The 18,305-nt window shown below is 45.4% G+C and overlaps 1 protein-coding gene across 2 annotated transcripts in view; it reads left to right on the top strand.

Annotated features, from left to right (window-relative positions):
- Slc1a2 (solute carrier family 1 member 2) overlaps nucleotides 1–18,305 on the top strand; it is a 131,972-nt gene that overhangs the window by 72,648 nt on the left and 41,019 nt on the right. For both annotated transcript variants that reach the window (XM_057780396.1, XM_057780395.1), the window contains exons 2-6: nucleotides 4,308–4,447; nucleotides 5,977–6,129; nucleotides 8,186–8,436; nucleotides 12,255–12,420; nucleotides 16,606–16,732. In XM_057780396.1, the coding sequence (XP_057636379.1) occupies nucleotides 4,318–4,447; nucleotides 5,977–6,129; nucleotides 8,186–8,436; nucleotides 12,255–12,420; nucleotides 16,606–16,732 (827 nt within the window). In that variant the 5' untranslated portion in view covers nucleotides 4,308–4,317. The remainder of the gene's footprint in view (nucleotides 1–4,307; nucleotides 4,448–5,976; nucleotides 6,130–8,185; nucleotides 8,437–12,254; nucleotides 12,421–16,605; nucleotides 16,733–18,305) is intronic.

Below are 18,305 nucleotides of genomic sequence, written 5' to 3'. Positions count from 1 at the left end.
CTGCTAAAATATAACATTTAGACATAACAATTTACATCTGGTGAGAGTTATAGGTTGCAGGGTAGCTGTACTTGTGGTCATATTGTATTTATTTTACTTGCTAAGCAACGAAAAAATTTCAGAAATAGTTCAAAAAGGCTCCTCATTTCTTCCAGGCTGATGTTCACATGTCCCCTACCCATGAGACCCGCCATGACCACATGACATAAAATCATATATTCCTCCTGTCTCTACTTCTGCCCGGTGCCATCAGCATCTGTTCCTTCTCTCACTCACTACATGTTCACACCAAGAGAGCAAGAGCTTTTGGTCTGGGTTTATTTTATTCACGGCCCCATTTTCAGTGGCTCTGACAGAGTGGGGGCTACACTCTGCTCCCAGAAGAAATCCGAGGACTAAAGGCAAGAATGGACAGAGCGTGCTGAAACACGCTGCCAGCGTCTGTAGAAAGTCTTCCTTCCTAGGAGAAAGCGGGCCATCTTTTCATCTCCCAGTTTGTTTTGGCTGCTGCTTCCATGAAATGTCACAGGCTTGCTTGCTCACAGCTCAGAGACTGGTAAAGGATGCCGGGATTTAAAACGATCCAGATCAGGAACCAGCCCCTCCGAGAGACCTTTCCTGAATACCCCTTCTGCCTGCCCAGCCTGGATTAGTGTAGTTCTCGTGATTCCCGTAGCAACCCATGCAGGTTTCTATCATAGCACAGATGTAAGCAGATAGTTACAGTCCAGCCCACTTCCTCCCTTTTTCCAGGCAAAGGCGCTCACTTCTGAGCGTGGTACGAGAAGCATGAAGAATAGCCAATGAATCCATGCCTGTTACTTGGGTGCTTGCTAAGTAACCAGCATATGTATAGATTCTAAAGGTATGTAGGTGCCACAGCAGCTCTGCGCAATGGTATATAATCATCTTCGCTATTAATATTTCATAGTAATATTCTAGAATCTTCCCCTTTACCCTTGTGGTCTGAGAAGCGCAACAGTTGGTTGCAGAAATTTTGCAGATAGTTTGGGAAGCTTCCTGTGTCCCTGACTGAAACTGAGGTTCTAATTTACTTTAAAAATTATTTTCTGTGTTGGCAAGATGGCTCACTGAGTAAAAAGGCTTGCTGTTCAAGCCCAGTGACCTGAAAATTAGCCCCCAATACCCATGGTGGAAGATGAGAACTGACCCCCGACTGGTGTCCTCTGGCTTCCATACGAGTGTCGTGATGCCCCTATAATAGTAATATAATAATAGATTAATAAAGTTATATGTTAAAACTTATTTTCCACATGCCTGGAGCATCTGCTTAATTCTAAGAAAGCAAGTCAGAAGGGTTCCAAGTAAACACTTGTGGATCCTTGACATCTTGCTTCTGCCACTTTGATGTGGCTGTTTTGATTTAGGGCTCCCGGGACATTTTTGTCACAGACGGAAAAGCAAACGATTAAGCAAGCACCAGCAGTTTTGTATAGCAAAGAAATGTGTGCAACAGGCACCCAGCCCTGTTGCAAATGTGAGCCTACTATCTGCGTGTTTCCACTTTGCCGTGGCTGTTTTGATGCCTTACGCTTTTGTGAGACCATGTGGAACTTGCCAGAATGTTTGCTTTCAATACTTGCTAAGCTCATTTTAATAGAGAGAGTGGGTCTGATTCTAATTTCGATGGCAGCAGGGTACAACTGAAGTAGAAGGCAAGGGGGTTGATGATCTTGGGGTGGGGCAGGGGGGGATGCCAGAGTTTGGGGAGGGACTGGCTGAGGGAGCATCCTCACTATCTCAGAACTCATACCACCTCTGTTCCTCACTGGTCGTTTTCTAAGTTTTGAGCTCCATTTTACTTTACAGCCTTGTCTGGAGAATTGTTTAAAAATAGAAAAAGAGCCCCATGCACATCTAGAAATGTGGTCTGTCTGTGTTAAAGAGATCATTCTGGGCATTTTCTCCTGCTGGTCACATGTAGCCCTTGGCTGTCTGTTTCACTTGGCAGTGAAGGAAGTGGCCCCGATTGCTTGGCAATCCTTATGAATACGGGGAGCCAACCATACTGTTTCTTTTTGTAGTGGTCAGAGTAGTCCTAAGTGCCCACATGTGACAGGAAGTCAGAGTTGCCTACAATATCAATTTAGGAAGTAGAATATAGGGCCACTAGGAACCTTTTAGGTTTTGGATACTTATTCTCATGTGAGTATCCTGCCAGACTATGAAGTACTATTCTTGATTTTTAAGGCATTTTGATATCAAATACATTAAACAGCTTGTTATGAAAAGTTAGGTCCAAAGTTTTAGCTCAGAGCTAACGTCTCAATATCTTGTTGGCATGCAGGGGCAGCTGGGTAGGTCCTTCCACGTATTGGCATCTTTGCCAAGAGCTTGATGAGTCTTGTCTCTTCCTCTTGCCCCCTGGAGAAAGAGACTGCCTATGGCAGGCACCACACTCGTGTATTCTGTTGAACATTTTGTTTATGTGTGTATGATTGTTGTCCCGGGGGATGGGTGCACATGCATGTGCAGATGTGTGTGCACATGTCTACATGTGCATGTGGAGGTGAAAGGCCATTCTCCAGGTGCCATCTGTCAACCTTCCTTTTCTGAGGCAAGCCCTTATGTTTAGCCTGGAGCTCATTAATAGGCTAGACTGTCTAGCCAACAAGCCCTAGGGATCTACTTGTCTCTGCCTCCCAAGTAATGGCATTATAAATGCATGCCACCACAATCAGCTCTTTAAAGTGAGTTCCAAAGACCATATTCAATCTCCCTGCTTTCAGGGCAAGTATTTTACTGAGCCATTTTTCTAGTCTCCCCCTTTACTGAATTTTCATGAAGGAATATTAGAGCCTTCCTTCCCATATAATAATATAATCTGACTCATCGCACACTGTAGATCTTTAGAGCCCTGGCCTCTGGCCTCCAGCTTAAAAAATTGGACACACGAAACACTAGATCACACAGCTAGCAGGTGCTGGAGTGAGGACTGGACCCCTGACGTCCACCTCTCCCAATTACCATCACAGATGCTGCCGGGCCTTTGCTCTGTAAGCAGACATTGCTTCCACGAGGCTTTGTCCAGTCCTTTGAGAGTACCAGAGCAAGGGTAGCACCCTTTTTTTTTTTTTTTTTTTTTTTTTGGTTTTTCGAGACAGGGTTTCTCTGTGGCTTTGGAGCCTGTCCTGGAACTAGCTCTTGTAGACCAGGCTGGCCTCGAACTCACAGAGATCCGCCTGCCTCTGCCTCCCGAGTGCTGGGATTAAAGGCTTGCGCCACCACCGCCCTTCTTTGAAAGGCACTGTCATGTCGCCAACAGTGACGTGTCCTTCTGGGCGTTACAGTCTTTCCGTCTGTTCTGTTTTCACCCGTCAAACGATGGTGTTTGTAAACAGAGCTACCAAATGTGTCCTCAGTTTATCAAAGTGGAAATGCGCATGCTTCATTCTAAAAATCTTACTGGGCTAGGAAGTGATGTAGCAGTGGTTCTGTGGAGCAGACCCGCCAAGACAGCTTGTGTTCACTTAGGGTGTGTCATCTGGGAAATGACTGAGCTGTATCTCGGATGACAGTGGCCAAAATGCTGCCATACTGCTTTGACTATTAGTGGTGTTGACTCATGGGCGATTTAGCAGAGCTCTGATTTAAAACATTTTAAAATTACAGTCTGGGCAGTGATGGTGCATGCCTTTAATCCCAGCACTTGGGCAGCAGAGACAGATAGATCTCTGTGAGTTCGAGTCCAGACTGGACTACAAGAGCTAGTTTCAAGACAGTCAGGGCTGTTATATAGAAAAACCCTGTCTTAAAAAAAAAAATTAAAACCACAGTTGGCTGAACTTTCTTTTAGCTGTATAAGTGGTTTTTCCAGGACAAAGGGAAGGCTTGGGTTACCAGCAGGTGTGACTTTCACCCGTGTAGGATGTGGAAAATTTGAACTTGGGGGCATTCTAATTTTGGTGTAATTCAAGTTGCGACTTTCCTGGAAAAAAAAAATACCGCTTCCCCTGTCATTAGGTGAATGAAAGAGCTCAAATTTTGGAACTTGACATATCCGGATTTGGAACTTAATGTCCTGTAGATTTTAAAGCCTATCCCAACAGAATGGAATAGACACCCCCATCCCAGAGTCGCACGGGAGTGACTCTTGGAAAAGAAACCCTGCTATTTTCCATGGGGATACAGGGTAATGGGTGTGGCGGTGGTAGAAGCATCTATCTGCTCTACAGGTCAACTGGAATCCTGTTGTGCCCCTAATTTGTCCCCCTATTTTGCCTACAGGAGACCCCTATTACCTCAGCCCAGGGAGTCACTAATCATGAGCTTGCTTTCTGTTGCAGTGCCAACAATATGCCCAAGCAGGTGGAAGTGCGCATGCACGACAGCCACCTCAGCTCTGAGGAGCCTAAGCACCGAAACCTGGGTCTGCGCATGTGCGACAAGCTGGGGAAGAACCTCCTGCTGTCACTGACGGTGTTTGGTAGGTGCCCACGGTCTCTCCTCTCCTTTCTCCTGAGTTCACCCCATTCCTTTCTCCCAAGCTCGCCTGATTTGTGGGGAAGCTAGCCTCTCAGAGAGTGCTTCCCCCAGGAAAGGAAGCCTGCTGCCTTAGAGGCAAATCTATCCCAACTAGGCATCTGCTGTCCACCGGAATCTGTGGTTCTCAATAACGTGTGTGTATATTCCCCGTGAGTGTGAATGCACGTTCCAGGCCACACTCATGAAGACTATTGTTTTGAGCGGTTAGGAGAGAGGCCAAGGAATCGGCAGTGCTGCAAACCTGAGTGATCTCTGAGCAGACAGGCAGAAGACATTTAGAGAAATACTTGCTTCAAGATAAGGACAACAGGGCCAGAGAACCCCATCAGGCCTTTGCCAGAAACATCGCCGACTTTGATTAACTGATAAAGCTGGCGAGGGGGGCATGGAAGAGACCTCGTTCTACGGTGATTCTTTGGTCTGAGGTGTCAATATAATCTCGTTTTGGGGTTTTCTACAAGGTGTATTGAAAGCAGAGCAAATGGCAGTTTCTTGTAATGACAGCCGCAGTTTCTGTTCTCGATTCTCTCCTTGTTCCTCGGCTCTCACTTAGCCTACAGAGAAGCAACTAAAGTTCATCGTCCCACCTCCTCACCAACACTCAGCACCCACCCGTGCACCCATGCCTTGTGCCATCTCAGCTGCCAGTGGACTGGAATCAAGGCTGGGGATTGCCTTAGTTCACTGAGAAACAGGGAACCACAGACATTATTTTAAGACCCACACACTATGTAATCAAGTCTCATTCATCATAAGACTCGAAGAAGATTGACATTTTTTAACCTGTAGATCCAGGAAAAGAGATCTGTCCTTGAGTTGCACCCTTCTCTGTACATTCCCGGAATTAACTCCATGACCTGTGTGAGTGGCAACTCCTTCCCCAGTACCAAAGGGGCCGTGGCCTGGATTCTAGTTTTTGCTTTTGTAGCTTATGTTGGCCACCCAATTTCAACAGTTTAAGGTTTTTCTGTGGAATGTAGGAGTCTGTGCAGCAAACAGCATCTCTGTCAGCATCTTCGCTCTACTTGACTCCTCCTAGATTAGAGATCATTTGAGCCCTGTATGCCTCTGGCCTCCAGTAAAAAGGAAAGATACACACCAAACGTCAGATCACATTTCCAGATCCGACTGAGAGAAGAAAGGACACTGCCTGCTGGGAGTTGGTTCTTCTGAGAATCTGTGCTACATGCAATCAATATCTCAAAAGATTTCGGAGTCAAGTGTTTACTTCTCCCCGTGGAGTACTGAAAATGTTCTCTGAACTCCCCTAGTGTTAGAATGGTTGGAGCTGTACCAAGAGGGATCGTGCTAGTTGTCAAAATCGGTTCCCCACGTATCACGTCTTCATTTTGTGGTATTTGTAGTTCATTAGGCAGACACATGAGAAAAAGATAATGAGGGAGAGGAGTCCGCGGAGTTATTCATCTGACGAGGACAAAACACTAAGTTCATCTTCCCTCTCTTCAACAGGTGTTATCCTGGGGGCAGTATGTGGCGGGCTGCTTCGCCTGGCGTCTCCCATCCACCCCGATGTGGTCATGTTGATAGCCTTCCCGGGGGACATACTCATGAGGATGCTGAAGATGCTCATCCTCCCTCTCATCATCTCCAGTTTAATCACAGGTGAGCGCTCCTTTTTGCTGCCTGCCCAAAGGGCAGCAGAGCCCTGCCCTGGCTTTGAGGTTCCAAGTAGAGTTTCTGTTTGGCTGAGTCAGCAGATGTGATCGTTGAATTTCTGAACTTTCTACTGTTTCTAAGATATGAATCATTGGTCCTAAAAAAGAAAAAAACTACCATCATTCACTCTGCCTTTCCTCCCTACAGACAAAGATATAAAGGAACAGCTGTGTATTAACAGTGATGGTATCTTGTTGTTTCATTTTTATTATGTTCAAAAATATATTTTATTCAGAAACTGGTATAGGGACTGAAAAAGTACGCTGCCTTTATTATTTACTTGGGTATATGGGAAGATATGAATTGAGAAGAGATTAAATGCTAGGCATAAAAGCTGAGGGTTGGTCAAAGATTATATCCTTAATATGCGATAACATACTTTCTAACATTTTTGGCTAAAAGAATTAATTGATTTGAGTTTTTCCTATGTTTGAACTCATGTTGATAATTTTCTTCTCACCAGACAATATTATTGAAACAGGGTACGTTGCATTGCATAGTGACTACTTTGGAATTAAGAGTGAGAGGTGCCAGCCAGGCGGTGGTGGCACACTCCTTTAATCCCAGCGCTCAGGAGGCAGAGACAGGTGGATCTCTGAGTTTGAGGCCAGCCTGGTCTACAAGAGCTAGTTCCAGCACAGGCTCCAAAGCTACAGAGAAACAAAAAGAGTGAGAGGTGCCAAGCTGGTTTGTAGCTAGGTACCGGTGAACCAGGTGACCTCGAGAGCTGTCTTTGACACTGACCCCCTTGTAGAAGCGGGGTTCAATAACTCCAGCTGACTCAGATGCTGGGCGAGTTACCCCACAGCCTCACACCAGCAACACTGGGTCTCAGGTTCAAGTGTTTAGGGACCCAGTAAGTTTGCAATCATTGAATCATGGGTTCAGAGAATCTCTCCGAACCAGAGAAAATGTTCTCCGATTCTGTTCAGCAAATCTCATACAGGCCATCTAGGAGAAGTCTGGCTTCCTTTGCCCAGAATTAGATTTTAGGTTGTAGAGAGACATGGGTCATACATGGGTCAGATTGATGCAGAGAAATTCACACCAACTTCCTCCCCCATGTGATAAAGGGCCTATCCCCAGAAAGAGACTCAATCTCTCTGCTCAGCAGAGGCAGGAACTGAAACTAGGAAGTGGGCACACTGAAAAAGCATCTGGAGAAAAACCCACTGGGCTGAGGTCTGTGTGACTTAACTTGGGGTTTCCTCTCACCTCACTCAGGACAGATGCTGCACACGCTGCTGGCAGCTGCTTCTTACACGTGTTCTCCCATAGCCACATGAGGTTACACATGAGGCCACCACGTTTCAGCACAGAGAGATGGGAGGGCCGTGCTGACTCTCCATTTAAGGCTCTAGTAATGTATTCTAAAGACATGTGAACACGACCTTGATGTACCAGCTTTTGATTCTCCTTAAAAAGGACAATAAATAGCAATAGTAAACAAGTGAAACACTAGCCTCAGCTAGACCATCACCCCCGAGAAGATACTTAAGGTCACAAAAATGGAAAATATATTACCTTGGAATTAAAAATGGAAAACTCTTCAACGTTATTCTCACATATGCGATGCTGACTGACGGTGTGTACATCATATAGCTATCTGTAAACTATGAGCCAACTGTCACCAACTCCACCAGCTCTCAAGAATCTCAAAAAGTGCCGGGGGTTGGTGGCACATGCCTTTAATCCTAGAACTTGGGAGGCAGAAACAGGCAGATCTCTGTGAGTTCAAAACCAGACTGACCTACAGAGCGAGTTCTAGGACAGCCATGGCTACACAGAGAAACCCTGTCTTGGAAAAAAAAGAATCTAAAAGAAAAATCGCTAGAAAATAGAAATGTAAAGTATAGAATTGGTTACATATTTACTTGGAAGAGTGTTAATTGACCACTAAATGTAACTGAACGATGGAAAACCAGGGGTTGCAGATATGTAGGGATGAGGTCATGGGTAGAAAAGAACAGAGCTGATCTTTCTGAATTTCTTTTAAACCCAGGCTTGTCAGGCCTGGATGCTAAAGCCAGTGGCCGCCTAGGTACGAGAGCCATGGTATATTACATGTCCACGACCATCATTGCCGCTGTGTTGGGAGTCATCCTGGTGCTGGCCATCCACCCTGGCAATCCCAAGCTCAAGAAGCAGCTGGGGCCTGGGAAGAAGAACGACGAGGTGTCTAGCCTGGACGCCTTCCTGGATCTCATTAGAAACCTCTTCCCGGAGAACCTGGTGCAAGCCTGTTTCCAACAGGTAACCCAGAGCCCCGTGTCATCCCTGCCCAATCTCCCACCTAGTGCTCTGAGTAGCAATTTTCTTAATGTTTATTTGCATCTGCCATGCCCAAGTGCTGTGTGAATGAAGTGCTCTGGGGAAGGATTCCAGCATTGGCAGTGGCTCCAGAATCATTGTTTCCTGCATCCTTAATATCTTGTCACTCCGAGACTCACCCTTCCCTTTTTCCTTCTTGTTCCTGCCTTCGAGTTGCACATGAACACATTCTTACCAGTCTTATTCATAAGCTTCTGAACTGCCCACTGGTTCTCAACACTATCTCAAAGCTCTATGTATTCCACAAAGAAAAAGGATACCGATTTAATCTAGCCTACAAAATGAAAACCTGTAATCCATCCTCAAAATGAACAGAGGACTTAGGATAACTTTTTAATTGTGAAAACAACATGCATCTATAATCCTAGCCCTGGGGCAGCTGAGACAGGAGGATCCCTAGTGTAGCTGAATTTGCAAGTTCCTGGTTCACTGGGAGACCCTGTCTCAAAACAGAAGAGGGAGAAAGACCAAGGTAGGTGCTGATATCAACTATTGGTCTCCACATGCACTTTCATATGCATACCAGGGTGTGCGCACACGCATGTGCACGCCCGTGCGCGCGCGCACACACACACACACACACTCTCTCTCTCTCTTATTTCTTTTAAAAACAGGTAATTCTGTTAATTGAAGCCATGGAGCCACCAGCCAAGGTTACACTCACTGCCCTGCTTTCTTTTCACAGGGCCAGCTTAGGTGGCCACACACCTCACTCCCCTTAATACACTGGACCCTATATGTCTCCTTCAGGCTTTCTCAGGGAATCCCTGAAGAATGAAGTTATGAGACAGGCAGCTTAGAAGAAAAATCTGGATTTCCAGCCCTCCAAATGCAGTGCCAACTCCCCCTGAACCCACATCACAGCAGGCTGGGATGGGTTTTTCTGATTTCCAAATGGCATTTGATAAAGAAATGAATATTTAAAATGAGAGATGTACTCCTCTGCTTGATTGGATCATTATCAGTGTCTGTTGATGTATGGAAATATTCCATTACACACCATGAATATGTATGGTTAAGTCAATGTGGACCTATGTTAAAGAACACCGTTCCAGACAGGACAAGTAGACTGTAGAGTAACTACAGGCTGAGGAAGGAACCATACTGAGGATCCCCTGTTTATCTGCTTCCTAGCCTCACCTAAGAGAACAAAATTGCTTGTTTTGGAGTGGTAGGTACAAGTGACGGCCAAGTCTATATTGAAAATTTTGAGATATGAGTTTTGTACCTATGAATCCTGGGAAATTAGCTAAGAAAGGGCAGGTGGGGATGTATGAGAGATCCAACAGAGCTGATCTCCTGCCTGTGCCGGGTCGCATCCCAGATACCCCCATTCCAGTCTGGAAAACAAGACCAGAAAGCCCTAGGACGCGGAGTTGTTGCTCTGATCTTATCGGAGTCAGCTTCTCTGGTGTTGGCCATATTCACATTTGGGGTCGTTCCTGGGTGGTGATGTTCTTTATCCCATGGCGAAGGGTACTATCTGAACTCTAGGGGATAGAAGACTACATCAGGATCTATTCCCCGCCATTATCCTGCTTCTTCCTATGGTCCCTGAGCTTTGCTTCCCCCAGCTAAGGCCTGGGTCAAGCTCCCTTTGAGTTGGGGTGGTGTGAGAAAGAATAGTCCTCTACCTTGAGGGGAGAGTGGGTATAGATCCTCACCCTGGCTCCAAGGACCTTGACTAGAGGGGTCCATTCTTACAGAGTAACATTGACAGAGATGAGGAGAAGGGGTGTCACTAGTCCTTTCTGGGTTCCTGTGGCCTGGCAGGGAGTATTTTAAAATTGCCTGTCTTGAGTGAAGGGGGATTCCTGACCAGAATTAGAAACAGATGTGAAAAGGAAGGAGCCCAGTTCCTAGATTGAAGGCAGTTTTCGGTCATCCTGACTTGCTTGAGTCAGCCCCTGTGTGTGTGTAAAAGCAAGGTGGCCCCTGCCTATTGTTCAGGGCTGGCTGAGAGGACCTAAGTTTCCACATGTTTCCTGTCACATGGAAGAAGGCAGAACTCACCTCAAGCAGTTGCTTGTGGACCCAGGTCAAATCCACATTCTTATTCTAATGAAGATTGAGTCATGGAATGACTGGTTTTCTATTGAAAAATTCCCAGCGTGACAGCTGGGTACAGGCAAAGCAACAGGTTAGCAGAATGTGAGAGGCTGGTGGAAGGAAGGTGTGGAGGTGAATTAGGAGGCATGTGTTAGTTTCCAGGTAAGGGATGCTGGGAAGTTGTGCTCAGGTCCTACAGCAGGTATTCAGATGGCCCAAACACAACAGGCTCTGTGAGACCTCAGGCAGAAGACCTGACCAGTGTGCCGGTCAGTGTCCCTGTCTCCTCGCCTTCAACTGAAAGCCCTTCCTGTGCTGTTTGAAAGCAGATTTTGGAGTCAAACATGATTTCTGTTGAATCTAACTTCACTGACTAACTGAGAATCAAGCCTTGGGTTACCTATAGAGGACATACTTGATGCTAAGGCTTTAGCTCCCGGCCTCCTACCTGATCCTGACGGTCACGATTTACCTAGGCCTTGATAATCACTTCAGATTAACCAAGCTTTGGCTTCTTCACCACCTTCGTGGCTCAGAGCCTGGCAGCTGCATCCAGAAGTGTCCCTTCTGGTCACTTCTGTGTTTTCTATTCACGCTGCTATTCCTCAGAACTTGGGTCACCATCTCCTTGTGTAGCCACTCTTGGGTCCTCTTACCCTGTACACATGTGGCCAGGTTAACATGGAAGACCCCTGGCACCTCCTATAGAAGCCTGCCCATCCTTCTCCCCTGCCCTTGCCATCCCAGTTCTGCATGGCTAACTGTGAAACCCAGCCACAGAAGGATCAAGTCCACATAACTTAGCAGATGGTGCAGGAGGTGGGTAGAACTCAATGATGGTCAGATCATCTGAGTTCAAGTGTCAGCTCTGCTAATAACTATGACATCTGAAACGTCAGCTGACTTCCCCATGCATCCTTTTCTGTATCTATTCAAAGTTCAGCCATCTGTCACCTCTGTGTGCCAGCACCCACATTCTAGGATATTGAATGATTTCTATTTTAATGCGCTCGAAAGTGGTATTTTTTTGAGGCTAAGATGTGAATTTTTGCATGCAGGATGCCTGACACCTTTAAAATTAGAACCACTTCCACGGATGTCGAGGAATAGCCTGAGAGATGCTTGGGGATTATTGGGCAAGCATTAGCTGGCTTCGTTGCTTGAAAGAAGGGGTTATTTTCCCACCTTACATATGAATTACATGATCCTGGAAGATAGTTATTGGCAGCTGTCACCCCTGATGTCCAGATTCAAGCAGAGCCTGGTTTGGGGAGGACCGAAGGCCCAGGACAGGCTTCTGGTGATGTTGTACAGCAGAAGGAATACCTAGCTGGGTCTCACAGATTGGAGGAGCATCAAAGATGGACACATGATGTCATCCCCCCAAACAAGGTGTTATCATGGGAGGAAAAAGGGACACATAACCCCCAACTTCAGCAACTGCACTGCTTAGGGAGCATAGGGTGCAAATAAATTTCATAAATCATTTAAGAGCCTTGTCAGTAGGACAGTGGCACCCTACTGCGTATACAATGAGCTAACATTCTGTTGAGCATAAACATAAATCATTTCCCACTTCTCTTAGCCTCGTTCTGGCATTCCTGGGAACCCTAAAATATGTGGTTGGCCGTGTCATTGTTGACCTTTCAGTCAACACCTCACTTTTATGCTTTTTCCTCCCTCTCCAATAGATTCAGACAGTGACAAAGAAAGTCCTGGTGGCACCTCAGGCCGAGGAGGCAAATACAACCAAGGCGGTCATCTCCATGTTGAATGAAACCATGAACGAGGCCCCTGAAGAAACTAAGATCATTATAAAGAAGGGCCTGGAGTTCAAAGATGGGATGAATGTCTTGGGTAGGTAAACTGGTTGCTGTTGTCCATCGCCTCTGCTGCTGACAGTGGCCAGCCTTTCGCTGTTGCCTTTTTCCCTCAGCTCTTTTTCCCAAGCTTTCTTCTCAGAGGATGCAGTAACTATGCTGACCTCTAGGTGGCGCATGAGGCTCTATCTGGGGAACGAAAAGAGGGTCACTGAGACTGAGCTGAGCCCTAAAGGAAGAGGGACAGAAGGATGGACGGGCAGAAAGGAGACCCCAAAGGGACATGGCAGTCGGAGATGAGGAATGGGAACAGAGGAAGGAGCTGACGTTTGTCAGGCGCATTCCTTGACTCTGTCTAGTTTTGTCAATTCACCTTATGACACTAACCAGTTTATGAAATAAGATATCCTTATCTTTGGTTTATTAAGAAAATTTTTTTAGATGTTGCTTTGCAATAACACCTTGCTGGTTGCCCCATCCCAATTCCTATCTATAAAAAAATATGCAAAGTTACCAGTATTGGCCAGCATTAGATTGGGGAACAAAGGGGCACTGTAGAGCATCGTGTTTGACTTTCTAGGATCTCAGGAACCTCTCTCCTCAAGCTTGGTGCCTTCTCCCCACCCATCCAAAGGTTCTCTTCAGCTGGACAGATGTGGGGTTTAGGATTTAGCTTGTCTACCTCCTAGGCAAGTTGTTCCACTTCTCTGAGCCTCAGCAGGAAAGCTGAAATGGCATTGGCTTGGGTTTCATGGACCGGCCGTTTAACTGTGAAATGAGTACATGCCCCGAGTTCTGTTCAGACAAGCTCTGATCATTATGAAAAGTAGATGAAGAACCGAGGGAGAACTCAACCAGAAAACATCTCACCAAGTGCGGGGGTGAGGTTTCCCTCATGGGATCGGCTCCAATTTTGCCCAGTTTTACTACCCACTCAACCACCGTAGGGCTTCAGGCTGGGCCCACACGCCTTAAATTTCACCACTCACCAATACTATGATGTCAAGAAAATGGGACATTTATCCAGAAGATGGAAAGATAGGAATTTGTAAGCGAGGTCTTGCAAACAAGGTTTCTAAGGACTCAAGTGAGAACTGTTTAGATGGGTGAGCTCGGAGATGCTGTCCCTTTGTCATCTCAGACATCAATGCCCTTGTCTCCTTGGACTGTTATCAGGTAAACTTAAATTTTAGGACAATGAAAAATAATAATTTTAGGACAATAATAGTAATTTAGTGTAAGCATGTCCCATGTGCCTGGGCTATTCTAAAACAAAGAAAAAACATTCATATGTATCTGGAATTCAGAACGTGATTGGAGTTCTGCTTGACTGATTTTTTTCTGTGCTTGGTGGTCCTTCGCCACGGACATCCGTGTAGAGAGCAGGTGGCGGAGGAGCAGGCAGCTTTGGCTTTGTGACTGCTGGGCTGAAGTGATTTTTTTTTTTTTTTTTTTTTTTTTTTTTTTTTTTTGCTGACCTGGAAGAAAGCAGGCTGGATAGGTGAGAGTGAGTGAGGAGATAAACTGAGTGGGTTACTAGGCAACCAGCAATCAGCAAGCACAGGTGAATCAGTGAGAGGCCAGAGGTGGTTGGAGGGAAGAGGAGGAAGTGTGGGAGGCCCTGTGAGGTGGAGGCTTTGCAGGTATGCCAGCAGCCTCTCTCTCCCCGCTGGAAAGATATCCACAATGCTTCTCGGGGGGCCTTCTCAGCCCTCTGTGCTCCTTCTGGTGGGTCGTAACTTTAGATACCACCTCCTTGACAAAGGAAGCCCCCCCTCCAGAAGGTTGAACGTCTACCAGGCTGATATTTTGGAATGAATCCTTTAGCCCTCGTCTTTTCCAGAGGCTTGATGAATTCTAGAAAGTCACGTGACCTTTGGCTGTGCCTGGGAGTTTCAAAACACTGGCAACTCGCTCAACCCCAACGACCAAGTCTAAAAGGGCTTTGTTCAAATGAAACACCCCTGTTCCAGTGAGCAATTTCAATTAGGCAATGTTTACCCAGGGAAATGGCAGGCTGAATGGCGGCATTCCATCCAAGTACACAGCAAGGCACTGTGAAGCCAAGGGAAGTTAGATTGTTGAGAAACTTCCCATTTGCCAGTCTCAGCTGAAATAAGGTTCTTTCCGTGGCCTTGCAAGGGCAGAGGTAGTGACTCTGTTGTTTTGTTTTTCTGTATTTCTGCTCTTGATTTTTGGAAAGTCCCAAGGACTGAGCCTTGCAATACATGAAGATAGAGCCCAGGCTCTCTCTTCCACTTCTTCAAGGACGGGTTTTTCTCCTAAGAAACCCAGAGAGCTACAGTGTGTGGTATAGCACACCTGTTATTCCAGCATTTAGAAGACTGAGACAGGAGGATGATTAGTCAAAGACCAACTTGAGCTGCAAACCAATACTGGTCTCAAAAGTCAGCTAAACAGATGAACTCCCAAAAGAATTCTGAATCCCCAACTTAACTCCAGTTGCTTAAACCAGCATCAACTCCTCCTTTAAAAATCTTTTTGTTTTGTTTTCTATAAAGTCATAGATACTAAAGTGTCTGCTGTCTCTGAGAAGAGTCTTCATTCTAATTCTTTGGGATCTTAAGACTTAGTATAATACATTATCAACACTATTAGCTCAGAAATAATTGGACTTCTCAGCCTGAGTTTCCGCAGATGGACTCTTTGTCGTCATACCCAGCAAGCTGCCCCGCATGGTTGGAGGAAGAGCTGTGACCCAGTTTTCCATATTACTGCAAAATTAGTTCATTCTACCCTGCATTCGGTCTTCATTGAGCGGCATCTTCCTGGGGTCAATAACTCAATTTTGAAGTCACTAATCAATCCCTCTGGTCAAGAGCTAAGAAGGGAAGATATTAAATTTCAAATGTTAGCCATCTCAATACAAGGGCTGCATTATTTTCACTAAAGAGAGATGGGATCCTAGCAAGTGTAGTTAACGAGACTAATGAATGTTTGGTGTAGAGAAGAAGGGTGGCATTGGGGGCTGAGGGGGAGAAAGGTAAAGTCAGAGGTTCAGAAAGAAGGAGTTTATATCTAGGAGAATCGAATTACAATGCTGTGATTGACCCGACATAAACCAAAATTCAAGAATAATTGGCTGTAATAAGGAAAGACTTGAAATTAAGCCCTGGTAAACTGAGGCAGGGCAGGGTCAAGAAGAGGATGGAGAAAGAGGAATTAGAAGATGGCCAGTGGGCCCAGTCTCCAGTGTGTGAGGTGAGATACTAGGGATGGGGTGGGGGTGAGAGTGAATCTCTGGAAATAGACTCCAGGCTTGGTCTTTAAGGATCTAAAGAACAAGGGCAGGTTACCAGGTCCTTAGATAAAGATGCAAAAGGTGTGGGATTGAGTGTTGGATTTGCTTCAGGATGTGGTGAAATGAGGCTTCTATCAAGAGAGAGGAGCAGCGAGCGAGCTCCTCAAATCCATCCTGCCTTAGGTTAGGATTGCCCCTGGAGTCTGTGTGTGATTGAACTAGGATGTCAAGTTAAAAAGAGAAGATGGCCAAGAGGGTAGGTATTGGCAAGATCTAACAATCAGCTCTACATTCTGGTTTTATCATCCTGAAACAGATTGAGAAAAGAAGGCGTGACAAGTTGAATTTTAAAAGGACAATTAGTTGGGGTTTCCCAGCAAGTTTGGGTTTCTTGTCTCGTGTTTCACCGGCTCTTCCTTCTACCTGCTCTGTAACTGGAGGGTAGTCCAGGGCGAAGTGTTCCTGCCATGTGTCATCTCAGAACAACACCAAAATGGTCTAGACGTTTCTTCAACAAGAACTTTATGGACTGTTTGGTCTTTGCTGTCCCAACAGTGGCTCCAGAGTTTGCATGGCAATCCCTGAGTGCCAACAGGCTCCTCTCGGTTAATCTGGGTGATAATGGGAGCTATTCCCACAGGATTTGTTAAGGAGGAGGAAGAGAGGATGGCACCTTTCATTTTGGAATGAAAATGAATTCATTTTCTTCAAGGAATTCACACTTGAACTGCTTAGAGTTTGGCCTGCCCATGTGAAAAATCTCAAGAAAAGCAACAGTTAGAGGATGCAGGGGCGGGGTGGCTTTCAAGTGTGAAATGGAATACTTTTTCCTTCTAATTCCTAATTTATTCAAGGGTGACTGGCAGGCAGAATTGACCCCCTTTCAATCATGCTGAAGAGCGAGGGAAAGGAAGCACAGACTTTGTCATTTGTCCTGACTCATTTGTCATTTGCCCACAGGTCTGATAGGGTTCTTCATTGCTTTCGGCATTGCCATGGGGAAGATGGGCGAGCAGGCCAAACTGATGGTGGAGTTCTTCAACATCCTGAATGAGATCGTAATGAAGTTAGTGATCATGATCATGTGGTAAGTCTGCTTGGTCTGACATTGTGATGGTGCCAGGCAGAGCCTGGTCCCCAGAGGACAGTGGCCTCCTCCCAGTAAGAAAAGAGTGGGTGTGGACCAGAATGATACAGAGAAGGTGGAAATTCTCCTCCACTCCCTCTTGCTTCCCTTTCTTCCCACAGTGGTAGGCATTGGGTCAAATCTGATGTGCTTGTCCTTTGACTTGAGAGCAGGTTTTATTGCTTCCCATGTTCAGTCCTCCCAGCTCTGACTGCTGTAACAGCATGCTATACACTAAGGGACTTGTGCACCCCAGGTATTTCTCTTAGGTCAGAAAACTGGAAGTCTGATCAAGGTGTCTGTCTGTGTGATCAACTCCTAACACATTCATCTGAATTGGGAAAGAAACAGCTCAGGGGAGAAAGAGGGAACATCCCAGGTCTCTTCTCCTGAGCATTGCTTTAGTCTGCTTCTTTCTTCTGCTAGAACAGCAGACCACAGGCTAGGCGAAATCACAAACAAAGGATTTTTTTTTAAACTACAGGTCGGGGGACTGGCAAGTATAAAATCAGTCATTGGCAAATTTGGTATCTGGTGAGGGGCTGATCTTTGTGGACGGTTCTGTATGTGTGCCGTCACATGGTGAAAGGAATGAATGGGCTTCACCAAGACTCTTCTATTAAACACTAATCTCATTTAGGAGGACTCACCTCCAAGTGACCCGTCTTCTAAACCACCGTTCTGAGGCTATGACTCAACACGCAGGAATCTGGGGGACAGAACCGTCCCAACTTTAGTAGACACCGGTCTTACTCATTCAAGTGTTGTCTAATCACTTCTAAAAGGTCCACTTCTACATGCCCAGTATTAGGATTTCAACATTTAAATGGGGGCAGGCAATATATTCAGTTCGTTGAAATGGCTAAGAAATTAAAACTAAGTGACAGAAAGCAAAATCAATAGGATGATAACATTCATATCCTGAGATCCCATAACCTGAGAATTAAGAGAAATACACATTATCTCCCTGGAGCCAAATGTAGTGATGTGTTTGTGGTTGAGTCTCATTAAAACTTGAGGAATGAGAGGCCAACTGGAGGCTTTGAGGTTTCAGTTCAATAAGATGACAAAATATTAGTTCTGGCATGTTCACCTCATTGAACTTTTGAAATAAGAAGGGATAAAGGGAGGGTGGTAAAATACGGTGTTCCCATCGGTAGTGGTGCTGGGTCTTCAGCTCCTCGGGCGATACTAAATTTATACATATTTATTTGGTGAAAAACTCATTGTGAAGATAATATAATTTGTATTATTAGTATTTGCCAGCTGAAACTTGCTGTGTAGTCAAGGAAGACCATGACTTAATCCTTCCTTTGAGTATTGGTATACACCTCCATATCTGGCTTAAAAATTATGATTATTAAAATGTAAGCTGGAATGATTTTTATCTTGTCTTGTGTTCAACTTCAATTAATATATTATTAAATTAATTTATTAAAAAATTATCATCACTAAATTATAGCTAAGACTTTCCATTTTTTTCAATATACTTGGTATTAATTAACTTTCCACGTTCACCCCTTTTCTCCCTAGT

This window comes from Chionomys nivalis, chromosome 9 (genome assembly GCF_950005125.1).
Source record: "Chionomys nivalis chromosome 9, mChiNiv1.1, whole genome shotgun sequence".
Classification (NCBI taxonomy): domain Eukaryota; kingdom Metazoa; phylum Chordata; class Mammalia; order Rodentia; family Cricetidae; genus Chionomys; species Chionomys nivalis.
The sequence above is the reverse complement of the archived record's forward strand: the minus strand, read 5'-3'. Positions and strand labels throughout refer to the sequence as shown.